Here is a 22,668-nt window from a genome sequence, read left to right as displayed (position 1 = left end):
TTTTTAACCATCAATACCAGGCACTTAAACACCTTCCTGCCCAGACCAATTTTGAGCTTTCGGCGCTGTCGTAAATTTGAATGACAATTTGATTTGAATGACAATTGCGCAGTCATGCTACACTGTACCCAAATGACATTTTTATAATTTTTTTCCCACAAATAGAGCTTTCTTTTGGTGGTATTTGATCACCTCTACAGTTTTTATTTTTTGCTAAATAAATAAAAAAAGACAGACAATTTTGAAAAAAAATATGTTTTTTTTGTTTCAGTTTCAAAACGTTGTAAATAAGTATATTTTCTCCTTCACTGATGGCCACTGGAGGGGCGGCACTGAGGGGCACTGATAAGGCGGCACTGATGAGGTGGCACCAATGAAGTGGCACTGAGGAGGTGGCATTGATGGGCACTGATATGTGGCACTGATAGGTGGCACTGATGGGTGACACAGATGGACACTGATAGGTGGCACAATTTGGAACTGATAGCTGGCACAGATTGGCATGGATAGGCAGCACGAATGGGCATGGATAGGTGGCACAGATGGGCATGGCTAGGCGGCACATATGGGCATGAATGGGCACTGATAGTTGGCATGGATGGGCACTGATAGTTGGCATGAATGGGCACTAATAGGTGGCACGGATGGGCACTGATAGGCAGCATTGTATTGTACTGATGGATGCCAATCAGCGCCAAACAATAATGCATGCCAATCAGTGGTGCCCATTGTGGGCACTGATTGGCATCCATTGTGGGCACTGACTGGCATCCCTGGTGGTCTAGGGTGGCATAACTGGTGCTGGGCATCCCTGGTGGTCTGGTGGCGTCCCTGGTGGTCCAGTGTGGGCATCCTCGGGGGTGGGGCTGTGCTGATAATCGATCAGCACAGACCCCCCCGTCACAGGAGCAGCCGATCGGCTCTCCTCTACTCGCGTCTGACAGACGCAAGTGAGGAAAAGCCGATCACTGGCTCTTCCTATTTACACTTTACTTTACCGAGATTGTAGTTGCGGGGTGCCAGGGGCGCTCAAAATCCTGAGGACGGTCTATGACGTCCAGTCAGGATATTGAAACCACTTTGCTGCCGTCATTTGACAATGGGCGGGCGGCAAGTGGTTAATTATGACGCACACTGGCATCCAAGGATCACTAATTCTTTTATGGCCGGACAGTCTTACCTTACCTGCCTTCAAACAAAAAATAACAGCATCAAATTTGGTTTCAGCAAACTGATCTTTGTAAAATGTAGAGTGAAGTTGTTTATAGAAAAGTGTTGCAGTGCTAAACATAGATAACCACTTCAGCCCCGGAAGATTTTACCCCCTTCCCGACCAGAGCACTTTTTACAATTTGGCACTCGTCGATTTAACTGACAATTGCACGGTCATGCAATGCTGTACCCAAACGAAATCTGCATCCTTTTTTTCCCACAAACAGAGCTTTCTTTTGGTGCTATTCAATCACCTCAGCGGTTTTTATTTTTTGCGCTATAAACAAAAAAAGAGTGACAATTTAGAAAAAATATTTTTTTTTACTTTTTGCTATAATACATATACCCCAATTTAAAAAAAAACTAATTTCTTCATCAGTTTAGACCAATATGTATTCTACATATTTTTGGTAAAAAAAAAAATCTATGGGAAAGATCTATGGCATTTTTTTTTTTTTACTAGTAATGGTGGTGATCTGCGATTTTTAGAGGTATTGCGACGGACAGATCAGAGACTTTTGACTCATTTTTGGGACCATTGACATTTATAGAGAGGTCAGTGCTATAAATATGCACTGGTTACTGTATAAATGTCACTGGCAGGAAAGGGGTTAACACTAGGGGGCGATCATGGGGTTAACTGTGTGTTCCCTCACTGTGTTCTGTGTGGGGTTAGGACTAACTAGGAGAGATAACAGATAGCTGTCCCTACTTTGTAGGAACACGTGATCTGTCTTCTCTTCTCTGACAGCACAGGAATTTGTGTGTGCTGTGGGCAGCACAGTGGTGTAGTGGTTAGCACTCTCACCTAGCAGTAAGAAGGGTCACTGGTTTGAATCCCAACCATGACACTACCTGCCAGGAGTTTGCATGTTCTCCTCCATGTACTCCGGTTTCCTCCCACAATCCAAAGACATGCAGGTAGGTTAATTGGCTTCTGTCCAAAATTGACCCTAGTATATGAATGGGTACCTTGGATTGTGTGATCCTTGAGGGTAGGGACCAATGTGAGTGTGCAATGTACAGGGATAGGGACAACTGTAGACACTCACTCAGGTTGAACTGGATGGACTGGTGTCTTTATTCAACCTTACTAACTATGAAATTTTGAAATCCCTGTGCAGGTGATCGCAGTGTGGCAAGTGGCAATCGTGCCCCCTGGCCATGCGCCTGGGGTCCCCCGCTGTGCAGCAGGCGCACGTGCGCCCCCTGGTGGCTCACCTGGGCAAAGCCGTATATATATGGGATTTCGCCCAGGAGAGCCTTTCTGCCACCGTATAGCTGTGTTAGCCAGTCCGAAACTGGTTAATGAATAAACAAGTATCCATAAAGTGTGAGCAACTGGTGCTGTTCTGCACAATGCAGGTGAATTACTTGATGAACATCCAGTTACAGTGAGTAAAATTGGTGTGTGTTTTGATCACCGAAGTGCACCTCCACTGATATTGATATAAAATGCCACTGGTCTAGACTTCAAATTATATGAGTCTAGGCAGATGTGATATAAAAGTATAGAAGATCCAACCAGCTTCCTCTATTATATTGCAGGTAGTGGTACTGTCATGGCTGCTGGTAACTTTTACTCCATAGTAGGACCCGTAAAGGAAAGATAAAACAGCCACATAGTGTAAAACTGTTCCACAGTTTATCAAAAGAAATCAGCGCTTAACACCTTCAGACATCCAGTATAAAACAAGCACTAATGGATCCAAAACATCCTAGAAGTCGATCGACCAGTATAGAGGGTTGGTTTGCATGGTACCTCGCGGACATGGGCTCCACCCGATATGTTTCGTTAGAATTAACGTCATCTGGGGCTTGCTGCTGCTCTTTTATCTTGATCCCCCAGATACTAAACCCTAACCAAATGGCATTTTGTTTGTCAAAGCACTGTGTATAATAATCAGATATGAACTGTTTGTTTTCAAATGTAAATGCTCTTTATTTAACAGAAAACCTCATTGTAACCTAGGAAATGTAACATAAGGAAAATGTCTTTAGCTGCGGTTTATGTTACCACTGGAATCCATATACATTTCGGAAAATATTGATATTGATATTGAGTTATGAAATTACAAATCGCTGTAGCTTGCAGAAATGATTGTGATAGATTTTGCTCAAAGTGGTCAACCTTGTGAAATCCTCTTCTATATCTATCAAGAACAATAGTGACAGGATAGACCAAATATTTTAAAAAGCCCTTTAATCTTATCTTACAGCTCAAAAAGAGGTTGTGGTTGTGGCCAAAAATAACTATAGAGCATAGACATACATATTAATTACAAAGACCCTTATTTGACCGCTTTAAAGCATAGTTAAAAGATAAATAGCAATAAATCACTGAAAGTATGCCCTATATATAAATAAATGCAAGTCATCTGTTCATACTCTTGCAGAAGCAAGCTATATGTTTAGCCATTCTACAACTCTTATTTTACAGCTATACTAAAGCAGAACTCCAGACAGAAATAAACGGCACAGATTACTTTGGCCCTGTATTTAGTAATACATCCCTAAAGCAGATCTCCAGCTTTCCCTCCCCAAAACAGATGCATTGTGCATGTAACTGAATCAAAACCCTAGTGTCAAATTGTTAGATTGTGAGTAACTTACCTTGTTTAGCTGCATGAAGCAGGTTTCTGTGTCTGTGATGTCACTCCTTCTCCTGGTTGAATTTCAAGGTACTTCTATTTCCTATGACTTCCTATTTCCTTCCTTTACTAATTCTGATACTATATGTCCCACAATCTTTTGAGTCTCTGTAGTTTCAGGGCAGATTATGGGAGTCACTTGTACCAGTTCTGGTAGTTGATGTGGGTGGGTCTTAGGGCTACTGTGGGTGTTTCTGGGCCTTCATGTGGGTGGTGAAAGGAGAGTATTGGAATTCTGCTCTCACTTATCACGCTGCACAGTAGGAAGTGTAACCTTACAAACCATCTCTTGGACATCGCTTCTCTGCCTTTTGGCTAAGATCAAGCGTAGGATCTGGTCTTATCAGTTGCCAAAGGAGGCGCTGTTCCATCCCTAATAGAGAGGGTTTAGTCAGCACTCTCCGATGGCGGAATTAGCATCCAGAAGGACGGTTTCGGTAGGGACCACGTCGTGCCCGTCGACAGTAAACTGGGGGCCGATGCATGGTCGAGTCTGAGCTGTCTGGAAGGATGCTCCTGGTGAGGATGGGTGCTGCCACTGGTCTGACCCAGAGGGTCGAGTACCTGGCCTTCTGGCCTGGATTGGGGTAGTTCTAGCCCTGGACAGTTTTTCGGGAGGGAAAACCGGCTGCTCCCTATGCTGTGGGGGAGGAGCGGTTAGTACTTCCCGAATGTAATTAGGAAGTAGTGATGGGAGCGACGGTGGAGCCTGATGGCAAAGGGCTCTCACCAAGCTTCCTGATCTTCATGCCTTCCTGTCTAGGGTGGGGGCTGCTGTGGTCCGGACTGTGGGTCAGGGAGGTCTTGAAAGCCCATGGAGTAAGTGCCCCTGGAGTGGCAGCCCAGGGGTGCCTAAGAATCACTGTGAGTGAGGGTCACTTTGATTTTGGGTACCTAGGTCACTGCACCATAACACGCTTTTTTAGCACCTGCCTCTTGGGCCGGGCCTTTTGGCTGGGACCAGGGGAATTTTTTATTCCTGGCCGGAGGGCCTGGTCATTGTTTCACACAATGACCACCTTTTCACTCATCTCTCCACTATCCCTTCCCCACATTTTATTTACTTTCAGTGTGTGTTTGTCACGTCTTGTTTTGTCACTTTGCACGTTTGATGTAATGAGTAGGGTCACAGGTCCCAGGGCCTGTCCTGGAAGTCTGTGGAGGGGGTGGACATGGCCTTCTGGCTTAGTTCGCCCTCTTCCTTAGGGTTGGGGTCCCCCTTCGGGGGAGCTTCACCTAGTATTTTGGTGGGTCTGTCTCGGCAGACCTTCCAAAGAACGGGGTCTGACTGGTCTCGGCCAGGAAGACCAAGTTTTAAGTTTCCTTGTCCCTGTCAGGAGCCTAACGCCCCGGGGGATTCAGGACAAGGCCCTCTGATTTTAGAGGGCTTGTGTACCCGTCTGCACTTTTTTGTGTCACTCTTTATGTGTGTGCACATTTTTTATGCACCGGGTGAAGTTTTTGAGTGTGTTTTGCACGCCACAGGCGTGCAAAAAAAAAAAATGTGTTCTTATCAGTTGCCAGGAGGTGGCGCTTGCTTCCGTCCCTGATCTACGGCGAGGTGAATTAGGGGTGACGGTGGCTATGCAAAACCTCTGGGCGTAATGGCAACCTGGATGGGGAAGTCCCACCGAGTACTGGGGTGGGTCTGTTTCGGCAAACTATCCAGAAAAAGGGGGTCGTCTGATTTCGGCCAGATAGACCCAAATGAAGTACCTCAGTCCCCGTCTCAGGGGATCAGGGTAATGTCCTTCCTGGGTAGGACCATATAGCATCCTTTGCACGTTTTTGTGTATCACTCTTTATGTGTGTGTACATTTTTGGCACGAGTGGAGTTTTTGGGTGTTTCACATGCCACAGGCTTTTCACAACAAAAAAAAAAATAGTTATAAAGGGCACACAAATATAAGACTGATCACATGATCATGGTCTTTTTTTCTGCTCTGAGCTCATTCTTTTTAACCACTTCAGCCCCGGAAGATTTGGCTGCTGAATGACCGGGCCATTTTTTGCGTTTCGGCACTGCGTCGGTTTAACTGACAATTTTGCGGTCGTGCGACACTGCAACCAAACAAAATTTACATCCTTTTTTCCCCACAAATAGTGCTTTCTTTTGGTGGTATTTGTGCAACTGTGGTTTTTATTTTTTGCCCTATAAACAAAAAAATAACGACAATTTTGAAAAAAACACAATATTTTGTACTTTTTGCTATAATAAATTTTTTTTTTTTTAAAAAAGCTAATTTTTTCTCAGTTTAGGCCGCTGTGTATTCTTCTACGCATTTTTGGTAAAAAAAATAAATCTTAATAAACGTATATTGATTGGTTTGCGCAAAAGTTATAGCATCTACAAAATAGGGGATAGATTTATAGCATTTTTATTATTATTTTTCACTAATAATGTCGGCGATCTGCGATTTTTATCGTGACTGCGACATTATGGCAGACACATCGGAGAATTTTGACACATTTTTGGGACCATTGGCATTTATACAGCGATCAGTGCTATAATAATGCATTGATTACTGTAAAAATATCACCGGCAGTGAAGGGGTTAACACTAGGTGGTGATCAAGGGGTTAACTGTGTCCCCTGGGAGGTGATTCTAATTCAAGGGGGGGGGGGACTGACTAGAGGAAGTAATGGATCATGGTTCCTTGCTAATAGGAACACACGATCTCTCACTCCTCTCAGAACAGAACACACACACGTCCCTATTCTGTCTCTCCTGCTCGCGATCACTCGTGGCCAGCGGTATAGCTACGACGGTTCACGGGATCGTGCCAGTAAAATGACAGCGGCTGGTCGGTAAGTGGTTAACAGAGAAACAGCAAATTGTCTTTGTTGAAGGCATGATATGTAATGTGTATATAGTGTTTGCGCACACAACACACACACAAAACTCTATTTAGTCACACACAAATCTTTGGTTGTTGTAAAGTGTATGTGTAGTCACCAAACACACTAAAATTACTTTGAGCACAGATGTGCACTCCTTCTGCATAAAGTGTGAATGGGGCCTTATTGTAGATGCAAGAGATCACTACCAGTGGTGGCCCATCCATTAGGGGCAAAGGGGCACTGCCCCCCCCATTCATGTGTCCAGCCCCCTAATCTACATGCAGGGCACCGAACGCATGGATTACAATCAGTTTTTTTTTTTGGAAGCACGTGATTAGAGCCTGAGGTTCTAATAGAATTCAAAAAAGGGTCTGATTGGAGAGCATTGTGCCCTGGTCCCACACAATATTCATTCGCTATTGTCACACTGATTCTCCCCCCAGCCAATCAAGAAGCGGGTCTGAGACCCATTTCCTGATTGGCCAAAAGAAGAAGCATTCCAATTAACCTCCGAAGAGGAGGGAGGAGACACACGGCAGAAGCCGCCGCGAGCCCTGTGCAAGAGAGCAGGGGAAGAAGTCGCCGCCCGGTAGAAACGTTGCCCGCCATAGATGGGGTATGTGTCGGTGCTCCTGATGACCTAACCAACTGGACTGGGGGGGGGGGGGGGGTGCCGGTTACTCTTTCTAGGAATGCCTGGTGTGCTGATGACATTCCTTCACTGTGTGTGTTTGTGAGTCTATGAACGCACACAGCCTGCCTCGGAAGCATGCCCGTACTGGTGCCCCCGTAGCACACGGCTTGCTATAGGGGCACTCACAGGAAGAAGGACCAAAGCACCAGTGGATACCGAAAAGAAGAGGTAATTTGGGCAAAAGTTGTTTCAAAGAACAGGTAAGTATAACCTATTTTATTCTATTTTTTTTATTGTTTTAATAAATAAAAGAAAAACTTTGGCTATAGAATCATTTTAAAGTGTTTCTGAAAGTTAACTTTTTTTTACCTAATAAGAACATATTATAATTACCTGCTCTTTGCAATGGCATTGCACAGAGCATCCCTGAACCTCTCCTGCTGGAGTCCTGCTCTCTCTGCTCTTCCTCTTCTGTGTCTGCACCTATAGCAAACCGCTTGGGGACAGATGGTACCATCTCTCTACTGAGCCAGGGTGTGTGCATCCATAAAAACTCAGCATGACTCTGCTCACAGCAATGTTTTTTTTTGTTTCAGTTTCAAAACTTTGTAAATAAGTACGTTTTCTCCTTCACTGATGGGTACTGATGGGGCTACACTGATGGGCACTGATAAGGTGGCACTGATGGGCACCAATGTGGCACCAATGAAGCGGCACTGATAGGCGGCACTGATGGGCGACACAGATGGGCGACACGGATGGGCAACACGGACGGACACTGATAGGTGGCACAAATTGGCACTGATAGCTGGCACGGATGGGCGGCACGGATGGGCGGCACGGATGGGCATGGATAGGCGGCACAGGTGGGCATGGATAGGCGGCACAGGTGGGCATGGATAGGCGGCACAGGTGGGCATAGATAGGCGGCACAGGTGGGCATGGATAGGCGGCACAGGTGGGCATGGATAGGCGGCACAGGTGGGCACTCATAGGCGGCACAGGTGGGCACTCAGGCGGCACAGGTGGGCACTCATAGGCGGCACAGGTGGGCACTCATAGGCGGCATCGGTGTTATAGTAATGGATGCCAATCAGTGCCAAACAATAATGCATGCCAATCAGTGATGCCCATTGTGGCCACTGATTGGCATCCATTATGGGCACTGATTTTTCACCCATTGTGCTGACTGGCATCCCTGGTGGTCTAGGGAGGATTATGGATTTTATTACCTTTTCCCTGGTGGTCTAGTGGTGTCCCTGGTGGTCCAGTGTGGGCATCCTCGGGGAGGCTGTGCTGATAATCGATCAGCACAGACCCCCCCTGTCAGAGGAGCAGCCGATCGGCTCTCCTCTACTCGCGTCTGACAGACGCGAGTGAGGGAAAGCCGATCACCGGCTCTTCCCATTTACACTGTGATCAGCCGTGATTGGACACGGCTGATCACATGGTAAAGAGTCTCCGTCGGAGACTCTTTACCGAGTTCGTAGTTGCCGGGTGTCAGACTGACACCCCGCAACAACGATCGCCGCGATGCGCGCCCCCGGGGGCGCGCAGCGGCTCATAATCCTAATCACGTCATATGACGTCCGGTTAGGATTATGAAACCACTTTGCCGCCGTCAATTCCCTATAGGGCGGGCGGCAAGTGGTTAAAGGACAATTGCAGCCAAAGCTCGTTTGGCTGTACTTCCCCTGTGGATCACAGGAGTGCAGTTCATTCTGCACTCGTGTGACCCGTTTTCAGCAGACAATGGGCTGAAGTCCGCTGTCTGCTGACATCACAGAGCCGGCCCAGGCTTGAAAAAAGATTGCAACAATATAAAGTCAGGATCTGCCCACATATCTGGACCGGCACCCAGCTAAGCCTCTAAGCGAACCATTGAGAGTCTGAGCCGACCGCTCCCACTTCCGCCCCCTCTACAGCCCAGTGCTCCAGTGAGTGTGGGGGATGGCAGAGAACAGTGACTGACAATCACCAGCTCTCTACTCACGGAGTACTGAGAACCAAGCGATCAGCTGTGTTCTTGGTTCCCAGTCTTAAAGGGGCCGGTGGACAGATGCAGCATCAGACCAATGCGGCATCCACCTAGGTAAGTATGATTATTAAATAAAACTCCATATTTCCCTTTGAATAAACCACTTCAGCTCCAGAAGGTGTACACCCTGTGATGGAGTCACTTTGGTCACTTTTGGTCTCCCAGTACAACCACATCGGACTCAGCATTTCATTTTACCCCTATTATCCTGGGTTCTATATGTGTGGTTTATGTTAAAAGAATGAAGGAACTCTTTCACTTGGGACAGTAATATTTATGAACAATCTCCCTCAATAAATATATGAAAATAAATAATTCCACCTTTCAGACTACTGGAATATTGTAGGAGTGTATCATAGACCATTGCTGGATAGTTTGAGGTGGGGTGGGGGTTGTTATGTGTTTATTGTTAAGTGGCTGTATCCCATAGTTCTATTGTTTCTGCCTTGGGAACAAACTATTTTGGGATATATATGCTTATGTGGATTAGCTTAAAGCAGAACTCCGACCAAAAATTTTTTTCCATGTCCTTGCTGATCTCCTACCTTCACCAAGTTTGCCATCCATGTTCTTCTGAGCTCTGTAGTTCCTCTGTAATTTTCTGCTGAACTTGCTGAAAAAATGTTATTGCCTGTGGATTTCCTGTTTATAAGACCGCTGGCTTCTATCCCTCTCCTAAGCTCAGCCAGCGGTCTGACATGTCCAGTTGCAGTCCTCTGTAAAGCTGAGCAGGAAGGAAGCAGACATGTTGTGGGCAGAGGGGGTATCCCAGCCCCCAGTCTGTGTCGCCCATGGAGGAGGTGTCCTCCTCCTCCCTGCCAGCAATCTGCCCCCCTTCCACTTCGTCCCCGCGCAGAGCGGGATCATCACCAGTAATTACTTGTATATACACAGCGGGGATCTCCCGCGGGGTCAGGTATAGTATACGAGAACGTCGCTCACTGATCTCCCACCCCAACCGTTATAGGAACAGTACACCGTCAATCATAATGACAGCGGGGGCAGGACATCAACGAGCGGCGTTCCCATATGCTATACCTGACAATTGGCACTGGTGGTGCCTGACATTTGGCACTGGTGGTCCCTGATATTCGGCACTGGTGGTCCCTGACATGCTGCACTGGTGGTCCCTGACATTCAGCACTGGTGGACACCGATAAGCTGCACTGGTTTGCATTTATATTAAATGCATTCAATTTATTAAATGAATTTATATTTATTTATTAAATGCATTCAATTTATATTAATATACATTTATATTAAAATGCTTTGCATTTATAAGGCTGTAACCTATCATACCGTGTGTTAGATATGGCTTGCTGGCTGCAGAATGAGGGGTGTGATTTATGTTGAAGTGGGCGAGTTCACATTTACAGGTACAAGCCTAGTGTACCTTCCACATTCACTCCAATCCGAAAGATTCATGGGAAATGTAGTCTGATTACAGTTAGACAGAGAGAAGAGGATATGATGCAATCACTGTTCTAACACCTCCTCCTTGCCAGAAAAGATTAAGCATTTTTTAAATCAGAAAGCTGACTTCCTGGAAATTCAATCAGTCATATCTCTTAAACGGTAAGAAATTTCACAAATGTGATAACGGTTTAGTGTTTTGTGTGTATGTGTGTGGGGGGGGGGGGGGGGGGAGGTGTACCAATGGGGGATTCTGCTTTAAGTGTTAATAAAACCACTGTCGGCTATTAGCCCTTCCTAAACTAAAGACTGTCCACTGATGAAGAGTTTTGTGCCTGTATGTTACTGAATTTACCCCACCCTGTGTCATTATGCAAAGAAGGGGGGATTGTCTGCTGAGTGTATATCTCTTTGTGCCTGTGTTTAAATAAACAGTCTTATGCTTCTTACCACCCTACACTGATGTCCCGACAAGGGTAGGGTCTTGACTGGGTAGGCTAACGGATCTTGGATCGTGCTGGTACCGGGTAAGGGAAGCTTATACTGCAGACATAGTCCTCTTGAGTGCGGGGTCCGTCACACCCCCCTATATGACCAGGCCATTATTTGCAATATGGCACTCGCTATTTTAACTAACATTTCTGCAGACATTTGAAGCTGTACCAAAATAAAATTGATCTCCTTTTTTCCTATAAATAGAGCTTTCTTTTGGTGGTATTTGCTCACCTCTGCGTTTTTTATTTCTTTCGCTATAAACTAAAAAAAACTCAATTTTGAAAAAAAAAACTATATTTTTTGCTCTGCTATAGAACATATCCCATAAAACAAAATGTAAAAAAATGTGATTTCTTCATCAATTTAGACCAATATGTATTCCGCCACATATATTTGGTAAAAAAAATCTCAATAAGCGTTGATTGGTTTGCATAAAAGTTATAGCGTCTACAAACTTTTTTATTTATTAAATTTTTTTACTAGTAATGGCGACAATCAGCGATTTTTAGCGGGATTGAGACATTGCAGCAGACAAATCAGACACTAAGTGACAATTTTTTGTGACCAGTGACACTAATACAATTATCAGTGCTAAAAATAAAATGCACTGTTCTTGTACTAATGACACTGGCAGGGAAGGGGTTAACATCAGGGGCAATCAAAGGGTTAAATGTGCTCCTAGGGAGTGCTTTGTAATAGGGGGAGAGAGAAGCGCCAAGCCAATCCTTCACAGTGATCGGGTTCCCCAGCCCAAGCCTGAAGCAGCTTCGCTCCCTTTAGAGACTAATTTTTAGGGGTTCAGAACTTTCAATCCACTCACAATTCACATGGTTGCACCTTCATGTATAAGCATGCAGATGCATGCCTTCTCATTTAAATGTTAAACCTTTTCATCAGATGGTTTAGCGCTGAACATTATGCCAATATTTTGTATGTGTTTCCGCCTAGGGAGTGCTTTGTAACTGTGTGCGGGATGCTTTGACTGGGTGAAGACAGAGATATGTGTTCCTGCTTAGCAAGAACACAACATCTCCATCTTCCCCTCTCACAGAACACATACCTCCTAACTTTTTGAGATGGGAATGAGGGACACCTACTAGCTAAAGTATGTAGGCAAAGGACACGCCGCCTGGCATCCCCTCCCCCCACTAAAGGAGAATTAACCCACAAGGGTTTTTTTTTTACTACTACCATTCCTTTATTTTGGCTTTTGAAATTTACAAATTCAGCAATTTAGAAAGTGGGTGAAAGGTTTAGCACTGGGAAACACTTTTTAAAACATAAATAGTTTATATATAACTATATAGATCAGACCAAGATGAGGGACAAATGAGGAGGAAAGAGGGACAGAGGGACATTGCTCCAAGTCAAAAACAGACCATTGAAATCAGGGATAGACCATCGAAATCAGGGACAGTTGGGAGCTATGCAGACCACCAATCTGCCTCTCCTGAGAATGATCAGCGTGTCCCAGTGGACATTGCGTCTGCTGGACCCATTGATTGGCTCCTTATGTGTCCAATCACAGCGAGAGCTGGTCGCTGGCAGCGCATGCCCCAATCCCAGTGCACGAAATCACATACAGGTACGTGATTTCGTGTAGGAGTGCTGCCAGTGGCACCTTGTATTTTTTTGGGGGGTGGGGGACAACCAACCCCCCATTCTGCCAGTTGGTCTGGCATTTACCCCATCTAGGCAGCGGGCAGCAGGCTTTGGGCATCAAGCAGCGGGCAGCAGGCAGCGGCTTGTGTGTCTCTTTCCTTCATCTCAGTGGCTGTGCATCTCCTCCCCTCCTCCTAGGCGTCCAATAGGATCCCCTATCCTTTCAGCCAATCGGGTGATGGGTCTCATACCCGCTTCCTGATTGGCTGGGAGGAGGATCAGTGTTAGAATAGTGAATATTTGTTCGCTATTCTAACACACCTGGGTGGGCTGTGAGCGCATTCTCTGTGCCCCGAAACCTCCCTATTTTGAAGAGCTTCAGACAAACTCTCCCGCCATTGTAATTCATGCGCCTGGCATCCTGCAAGTGGCCAGATGCATGAATGGGGGGGGGGGCTGTGGCGGCACAGATGGGGGGGGCAGCGCCCGTGCGCCCCTAAAGGATGAGCCACCCCTGTCTGCCACAGTACATGCATGGGGCGATCTATCATAACAGGTTAAAAAAGCAACTGCAGCAGAGAATAATCAGCTCTCCAACCTTGCTTGACAGGGCTGTGCTGTGTGGCAGAACTGTGTAAATCTCAGGAATGGATTGACAAAAATACAAATCCTTTAGCAGAATAAACATCCCCATTATTCTATGTATTTAGCTGTGTCTGCCTGGAGTCCAGACAAGCGGCATAGTGGCAGGCAGGGCTGTTTATCTGTGAGCAGTGTGATTTCCCCGAGGAGATGAGCCCTGGAGTGTTGTAGATGGACTGGAGAGCAGGCATACAAAGCACGATCTTCCCCCGGCCGGCCGGCCGCCCATGCTCTATAGATCGGCAGTCCTCTAGATAAGTGCAGACAGGAGCAGGCGGCGATCTTTGCTCTGGGAGTGTGCCTTGCATTCCTGCCAATGTACAGCCATGCTAGGTGTGTGCAGTGTGACAAAGGAGAGGCCACCTAACTATGAGACGATCAGATCGCAGGGACAACAGCAAGTCACACTTACTGCTGCTCTATAGTAATCCAATATCTGCGGCTGGAAGTCACATTAACTCAACGAGGACAGGAGAGACAACTAACTCCACTAAAGTCATTATAGGATTCCATGTCACCGCGATCTACCCTGGACTCCCACCCATCCCAAGCCTCCCTGACACCCGACCTGCATTCACCACTGACAGCCCGATCTATAGCAACGGCACGGACATTCCTGGCATTCTAGTGACAGATCCCGGTTGCACTGTGTTCCTACACATCCTATTTATATCGCATTCGGATCTAAACTTAGATGCAGGAGGCTGGAGACCCTCCACGTCCAGGGAGGCAGGAACCTCCCGATCTATAGAAGGACTACGCATAGGAGAACCTCATCCAACCTACACAGGAGGAGTGACCATCCAACGCATCTTAACAAAGCTTGAGGGAAGACCTTCCACCTACACACACTGAAGGATTGTCCTCCCCACCTACACACACTGAAGGATTGTCCTCCCCACCTACACACACTGAAGGATTGTCCTCCCCACCTACACACACTGAAGGATTGTCCTCCCCACCTACACACACTGAAGGATTGTCCTCCCCACCTACACACACTGAAGGATTGTCCTCCCCACCTACACACACTGAAGGATTGTCCTCCCCACCTACACACACTGAAGGATTGTCCTCCCCACCTACACACACTGAAGGATTGTCCTCCTCACCTACACACACTGAAGGATTGTCCTCCTCACCTACACACACTGAAGGATTGTCCTCCCCACCTACACACACTGAAGGATTGTCCTCCCCACCTACACACACTGAAGGATTGTCCTCCTCACCTACACACACTGAAGGATTGTCCTCCTCACCTACACACACTGAAGGATTGTCCTCCTCACCTACACACACTGAAGGATTGTCCTCCTCACCTACACACACTGAAGGATTGTCCTCCCCACCTACACACACTGAAGGATTGTCCTCCCCACCTACACACACTGAAGGATTGTCCTCCTCACCTACACACACTAAAGGATTGTCCTCCCCACCTACACACACTGAAGGATTGTCCTCCCCACCTACACACACTGAAGGATTGTCCTCCCCACCTACACACACTGAAGGATTGTCCTCCCCACCTACACACACATATGAAACAGGGTCTTCCATTCTTCTCTACTAAACCACACAAGTCTACATCAAAGGAGAAGATCCCACAGACAAGGAGAACTTCTGGATGCAACCTTCAACTACCAAATATCTAAAACACATCACTTGCCATTGAAATTTTAAGATAATTGTCTTCATTCAGGTCGTAAACTTTCGCTGGAGCTCTGTAGCAACAACTTCATCATCCAGTTGGCATCAGCATCTCAGAAGGGATTGTGCTGGAGATAACCTTCCTCCTCCAGATGGGTTAAAACTTACCTATGGTTTCCATGAGTTATAGGAATGGTAATCTAGCAAACATTCCTTCCAGCTACATAGAGAACTAGCTTTGTGAACTTGAAATGCTATAAAACGCCCACAGGTGGTGGGTACCAAAAGCACCTCCTTCATCATCTTCATAGAAGTTTCCTGCACCTCATTGTGCCTGGTCCTCTGGAGATATATCCAATTCTTGCTGTGATCACCACTCAGAGATGACTTTAGTGTTCTCATGGCTCCAGCAGTAAATGTGTATCCAGTGCTCTGAGCCCAGGACACAGCAATGAACCTAGGATTTCTTCTGACATCCAGACATCTTCTCTGGATCCTCATAGGTAAGTGTCTTGTGCTCATTCTACTGCTTAGTGTCTGATTGTGCAGTAGGTGTTCGCACTGACTTTTTCATGGTGCATAGACATATGTTTTAGCATGTTTAATATAATTATCACTATGATTGGTTCTTCACTTCCTTGAGATGCACTTAAAATAGATTCATGACAAGTCAACCAAGTATTTGACTTTAATTAAACATGCAATACTACAAATGTGATTCACACACACCCAATAGGAATTTTCCTATTTATATGGGTTATAGGTGCCAGGTAAGTAAAATATTATATCTTTTGCAGCTATACATCTTTACTAACTGGTCATCTGCAAGGAAAACATAAGAATTCCTTAGTACTGGGGTTTTTCCAAAATAGATCCTCCAGGGTTACTTTAGCTAAGTATATGTGGGCTTTGTTCAGTGTGCTCGTTTTCTTCCTTTTAGATCTGTTTGCTGCAAGGTAAATGGAAATTTCTTGACACTATATATAGGGTTCAATTAATTATGTAGTACGAGATGAAATGTACTGTAGACTGCTCCCTTGTGTCATGCCTAGGGTCCTTTAAATATATATTCTGCTATAAAGCAAGTTCTGTCTACACAGAATTTTTGATCACCCACACTGCAGCTTTCCAGTCCCTGCAGGGTAAAGAATTCCAAGGAACATGACACAGGTCCTAATGGTGGCCTCATGCCTGGATGGTTTCTGCTAAGCGCCATCAGTTTCAGGCAGCAAACATGGAATGAAGCTAATTAAGGCAACTTACTTATAGTTTGGATATAAAGTGCTAGTGGTAGATTGTTAAGCTATTTTTGTGATTGAAAGGTGACTGCAACTGTTAACCACTTGCCGACCAGCCACCATCATTATACTCCAGCAAGGTGGCACGATCCCGCAAATCGCCATAGCTGTACCTCGGCTCGGGAACTCGCTTTTGTGGGTGCCCGCGCTCCCATTGGCCAGCAGGGGAGCCAATCAGTGGGTCCGGGTGACTTGATGTCTGCCGGCCACCCACGATCGTTCCCCGCAGTGCCAGAACAGGGATCTGCCTGTGTAAACAAGGCAAATCTTCATTCTGACAGGGAAGATCAAACAAGGAAGACAGATCTGTGTGTTTCCCCAGTCACACCATCCCCAATACAGTTAGAAAACAACTGCAGGTAACACATTTAACCCCTTGATCACCAGTAGTGTTAACCCCTTCCCTGCCAGTGTCATTTATACAGTAATCAGTGCATTTTTATAGCACTGATCGCTGTATAAATATCACTGGTCCCAAAAAAGTGTCAAACGTATCTGATCTGTCCACTGCAATGTCGCAGTCCTGCTAAAAATCGCTGATTATTGCCATTACTAGTAAAAAAAAATAATAATAATAAAAATGCCATAAATCTATCCCCTATTTTGAAGATGCTATAACTTTTGCGCAAACCAATCAATATAGGCTTATTACAATTCTTTTTCATAAAAATATGTAGAAGAATACATATTGGCCTAAACTGAGGAAGAAATTCGTTTTATATATATTATATATATATATATATATATATATATATATATATATATATATATATATATATATATATATTTGGGATATTTATTATAGCAAAAAGTAAAAAATATTGTTTTTTTTTTTCAAAATTGTTTATAGCACAACAAATAAAAACCACAGAGGTGATCAAATACTACCAAAAGAAAGCTCCATTTGTGGGGGAAAAAAAGGACATCAATTGTTTGGGTACAACGTCGCACGGCAGCGCAATTGTCAGTTCTGTATCGCAAAAAATGGCCTGGTCATTTAGGGAGTAAATCCAGTCCTTAAGTGGTTAAATACCTGCCAGGTGTATGGCCAGCATAGCCGCCTTTATCAGATGTCCTTATACATTCTCAGATGAAATTAGTGTGCATCTTTTAAAGTCTAGTGCACGATAGGAAAATTAAATGGAAAATATCGCTTTTGAATCAATCGTGCAATAATCCGATTGTTAGTACAGAGCTTTTCGAGAGCCGATCACGACAGTTCATGCAAAATTATCCAAAGGGGCAAACCACGAAAAATGTTCTGGTACCATGCCAGAAGGTACAATTTTTGTTTAATCGGTACAGTATTAGTCTGAAAAAAATCAGAAGACCAAAACCACGCATGCTCAGAAATGAAAGAATACATTACAATAGATTACAACACATTATATCACTTCCAAAGTTGTATTGTGTCATACAAGGATTTTCGTAACGTAAGTGACCCTTTTATTTTCGATATGAGACTAGAATGCAAAAAAACAAAAAAAACAAAACAGAATCATTTGTCCGATGTTCTCATCCTGTGTACAAAGTTTTAAACAAAATACAACAACTTCTACCTGTCTGTAAATAAAATAGCTAGAACAGATGTCTCGTAGCATTTTCTCCAAAAAATGGGCAAAACTTGAAGAGTGGCCAGGAATTCATTCCATTTTCTCTGCTCTTATAGGGTCACGATTCTGAAAACTGTTGTATTTTGATAACTGCATGTGAATGATACATAAAAGGATACTATTCAAGATATAAGTTACTTTTTTTCTGTTTTATTACATTTTTATTCAACAAGATGGGTTTCTTAATTTAATTAATTAAGAAACCCATCTTGTTGAATAGCACAGCAAATAAAAACCGCAGAGGTGATCAAATACTACCACTACTGTTTTTTATTAATATAAAAAATATAATATTTATTATATATATATATATATATATATATATATATGTGTATATATATATATATATATATATATATATATATATATATATATATATATATATATATATATATAATATTAAATATTATATTAAATATTTATTAATATTTTGTACATTTTCATGCAGGAGAAGCATAAACAAATAAATAAAACCTCTAAATGATAGCAAAACTATAATGCTGCTGGGGTGCTTGAGAAGTTTTAGCAATAATTTTTATGCCCTTTACACTTTGCATAACAGGGACACGCACCTCCGCTTGCAGTTTTTTTTTTTTGTATGATATACACATGATTTCCGTGTGCATAAGTAAAGTGTGTTCACCTGAATGGGTTGCCCTACGCATGTTGTCCCAAAAGAAGCTCATGTTCCAAATTTTGGCAAAATCTCACTGCATTTGGGGTACCATTAAAAAGAAATGGCACTGCAAGAGCATTGCGCATTTACAGAATACAGAATACTTTATTAATACCAAGGGAAATTGGGATTTGGCATCGTTCTGGAGTTGCTCGCAGAATCGCGCAATTCTGCCCATGTTTCTGATACGCTTAGGTGTGAAAAGGGCATTATTTCTTCATAAGAAGGTATAACCCATGGAACCACAAAGTGACCATTTGTAAGCACCCCTGGCAGTGATTTAATTTGTCCTAATCATATTCACTACCATTGTAATTAACTATTTGGTCTATATGTAAATGGTGAGAAACAAAATATCTAAAGGCATGTAAAATAAAGGTAATAATATACTAAAAACTATCATTATGAAAACTATATACTAAACACATTTAGTTATCCGAATACCATACCTGGAATTCATAATGAGTGGCACTGCCCTGTCCATGCAACAAATGAAGCAACTTGCGTCAGAATCATGTAACTGTCAGTAAGGTGTATATTATTCTTTAGCAGAATTGCCTCAGACAGAATTATGTCTCAGACAGAATTATGTGTGTTACACAACACATGTGCAACACAATTCTCTCCATCATTAGCCCCTTCTGGATTGCTCCACGCAGATATACTGTAGTAGGGCGGCCCTCCTGCACAAAATCATGTACCTGTACATGATTTCATGCACTAGGTCTGGGGCGTACGCGTGCCGCCGGTGATCCACTCCCTCTGTGATTGGACACAATGTGAGCCAATCAGGGGTCCAGTGATCTGACCCAATGTGTGCCATCACTCCACAATCGTTCTTAGGAGAGACAGAATGGCGGTCTGCCTACGGAAACAAGACAGACCGCCGTTCTGTAAGAGGGGAAGATGGAGACCTTGTGTTTCTGCTAAGCAGGAACACAGATCTCCGTCTTCCCCTAGTCAAAGCACACCCCACACAGTTAGAAAACACTCCTTAGGAGCACATTAAAACCTTTGATTCCCTCCTTATATTAATCCCTTCACAGCCAGTGTCATTAGTACAGTGACAGAGCATTTTTTTTAGCACTGATCACTGTATTGCTGTCACTGGTCCCCCAAAAGTGTCACTTAGTGTCAGATTTGTCCACCGCCATGTCGTAGTCCCTCTAAAAAATACAGATCGCCTCCACTACTATTAAAAACAATAAACTAATTTTAAAATGCCAAAAATATATCCCATAGTTTGTAGACATTGTTTTGTGCAAACCAATCAATATACATTTATTGTGACTTTTTTATTACCAAAAACATGTAGCAGAATGCATATTGGCCTAAATTTATAATTTCATTTATTTTTTTTTCACTTTTTTATTGGAAATTTATAGCATAAAGTAAAAAATATTGTTGTTTTTTTTTTTTCAAAATAGTCGGTCTTTCTTTGTTTATAACGCAAAAAAACAAACAAAACACAGAGGTGATCAAATACCACCAAAATAAAGCACTATTTGTGGGGAAAAAAGCTATTTTATTTGTGTACAGCGTTGCACGACCGCGCATTAGTCAGTTAAATTAACGCAGTGTCATAATGCAAAAAATGGCCTGGTTATGAAGGGGGGTAAACCTTCCGGGGCTGAAGAGTTTAAAAAGGTTTTATTTGCCTCCAGTTTTCTTATCAATTTGTCACAGCCATAGTGCCTGAATGTATAAGTGTTGCATTTAAGAATTACCTGAACTAGAAATAACAAGGAAAGCGTAGAACAGCGTTCATTTATTTAATGCAGGACTTTATAATTCGGCGGCAAGGCCAGAAAATATTGAAAATGCTTTATTAAATTGTTTTTTTGGGATAGGGGTACATTTTACTTTACACATTTTTAGAGGATTTCACTGCAACAAATTTGCCTTGGTCCCTGACACCTGGAGCTGGGACACATTCTAATCTTAACAAATGGTCATTGGTCAATAGTTTGATTAGTTATCAGAAAAAACCCCACAAAAAACATATTGCACATTAAGACATTTCTGCCATTGAAGAGCTTGAGGCATCTAGAAATGTTCATATAAACAGCAGCCACTGGAATAATCTTTTGCATATGGAGGAAGGAAGACAGACCTGTCATTTGTCACACAGAAGATAAGATTATGGAAAATTGTTTAATTAGAAAGATTGACCTCTGGATCATTGTGATGGACCATGATCATCAGGAGAAATATCACACTGCACACATAGTTATCAAAATACCTTATGTTGGGTATTTATGTCAACCGAGATAAAACCAGCCCGGAAATTTGTGTTGAGGGAGGTTGCTATAAATACAGTGCCTTGCAACAGTATTCACCCCCCCCTTGGCATTTTTCATGTTTTGTTGCCTCACAACCTGGAATTAACTTACTTAACTTAATTTATTTAATTTACAGAACATGCCCACAACTTTGAAGATTTTTTTTTTATTGAGAAGCAAGCAACAAATAGGACAAAATAACAGAAAAAGTCAATGTGCAAAACTATTCACCCCCCTAAAGTCAATACTTTGTAGAGCCACCTTCTGCGGCTATCACAGCTTCAAGTTACTTTGGATAAGTCTCTATGAGCTTGCCACATCTTACCAGTGGGGTTTCTGCCCATTCCTCCTTGCAAAACTGCTCCAGCTCCTTCAAGTTGGATGGTTTGCGCTTGTAAACAGCAATCTTTAAGTCTGACCACAGGTTTTTTATTGGATTGAGGTCTGGGCTTTGGCTAGGCCATTCCAACACATTTACATGTTTCCCCTTAAACCACTCAAGTGTTGCTTTAGCAGTGTGTTTGGGGTGGAAGGTGAACCTCCATCCTAGCCTCAAATCACACACAGAGTGGTACAGGTTTTGCTCAAGAATATCCCTGAATTTAGCACCACCCATCTTTCCCTCAACTCTGACTAGTTTCGCAGTCCCATCTGCTGAAAAACATCTCCAAAACATGATGCTGGGGATGGTGTTCTTTGGGTGATGTGAGGTGTTGGGTTTGTGCCAGACATAGCATTTTCTTTGATGGCCAGAAAGTTCAATTTTAGTATCATCAGATCAAAGCACCTTCCTCCATACATTTTGGGAGTCTCCCACAAGCCTTTTTGCAAACTCAAAATGTGCCATTTTGTTTTTTACTGAAAGTAATGGCTTTTTTCTGGCCACTCTGCCATAAAGCTCAACTCTATGGAGCGTACAGCTTATTGTCATCCTGTGTACAGATGTACAGCAGTCTCTGCTGTGGAACTCTGCAGCTCCTCCAGGGTTACCTTAGGTCTCTGTGCTGCCTCTCTGATTAATGCCCTTCTTGCCCGGTCCGTGAGTTTTGGTGTGCGGACGTCTCTTGGCAGGTTTGCTGTTGTGCCATGTTCTTTCCATTTGAATTTTTTTTTATAACCTAACCCTGACAAAATTGGCCCTTACTTGTTTGGAGAGTTCCTTGGTCTTCATGGCAGTGTTTGGTTAGTGGTGCCTCTTGCTTAGGTGTTGTAGCCTCTGGGGCCTTTCAGAAAGGTGTGTATATGTAATGACAGATCATGTGACACTTAGATTGGACACGGGTGGACATAATTTAACTAATTATGTGACTTCTGAAGGCAAATGGTTGCACCAGACCTTTTTAAGGGCTTCATAACAAAGGTGGTGAATATCAATTTTTTATTTCTGAAAAATTGTTTTATGTATATATTTTTCTAATTTTACTTCACCAACTTAGACTATTGTGTTCTGATCCATCACATGTAATTCAGATTAAAAAAACATTCAACTAAAGGCTGTAATGTAACAACATAGGTAACAAGCCAAGGGGGTGAATAGTTTTGCAAGGCACTGTAGATTAGCAGAGAGCTTGCCTTGTCACAGCACAGCTCTGCATGCCTCTGCCTATGTGTGTTTTTA

The 22,668-nt window shown here is 43.5% G+C and overlaps 1 protein-coding gene and 1 pseudogene across 1 annotated transcript in view; both read left to right on the top strand.

Moving 5' to 3' along the window:
• The first annotated feature begins 4,158 nt into the window (after positions 1–4,158).
• Positions 4,159–4,266, top strand: LOC143925815 (U2 spliceosomal RNA; annotated as a pseudogene).
• A 9,453-nt stretch (positions 4,267–13,719) lies between these two features.
• The window catches only part of RAMP1 (receptor activity modifying protein 1), a 187,760-nt gene continuing 178,811 nt past the window's right edge, over positions 13,720–22,668 (top strand). Inside the window, exon 1 of the mRNA XM_077448310.1 lies at positions 13,720–15,684. Coding sequence (XP_077304436.1) covers positions 15,633–15,684 — 52 coding nt within the window. The 5' untranslated portion in view covers positions 13,720–15,632. The remainder of the gene's footprint in view (positions 15,685–22,668) is intronic.

This window comes from Lithobates pipiens, unplaced genomic scaffold, assembly GCF_037356315.1.
Source record: "Lithobates pipiens isolate NorthernLeopardFrog02 unplaced genomic scaffold, aLitPip1_a1.2 Scaffold_22, whole genome shotgun sequence".
NCBI lineage: Eukaryota > Metazoa > Chordata > Amphibia > Anura > Ranidae > Lithobates > Lithobates pipiens.
The sequence above is the reverse complement of the archived record's forward strand: the minus strand, read 5'-3'. Positions and strand labels throughout refer to the sequence as shown.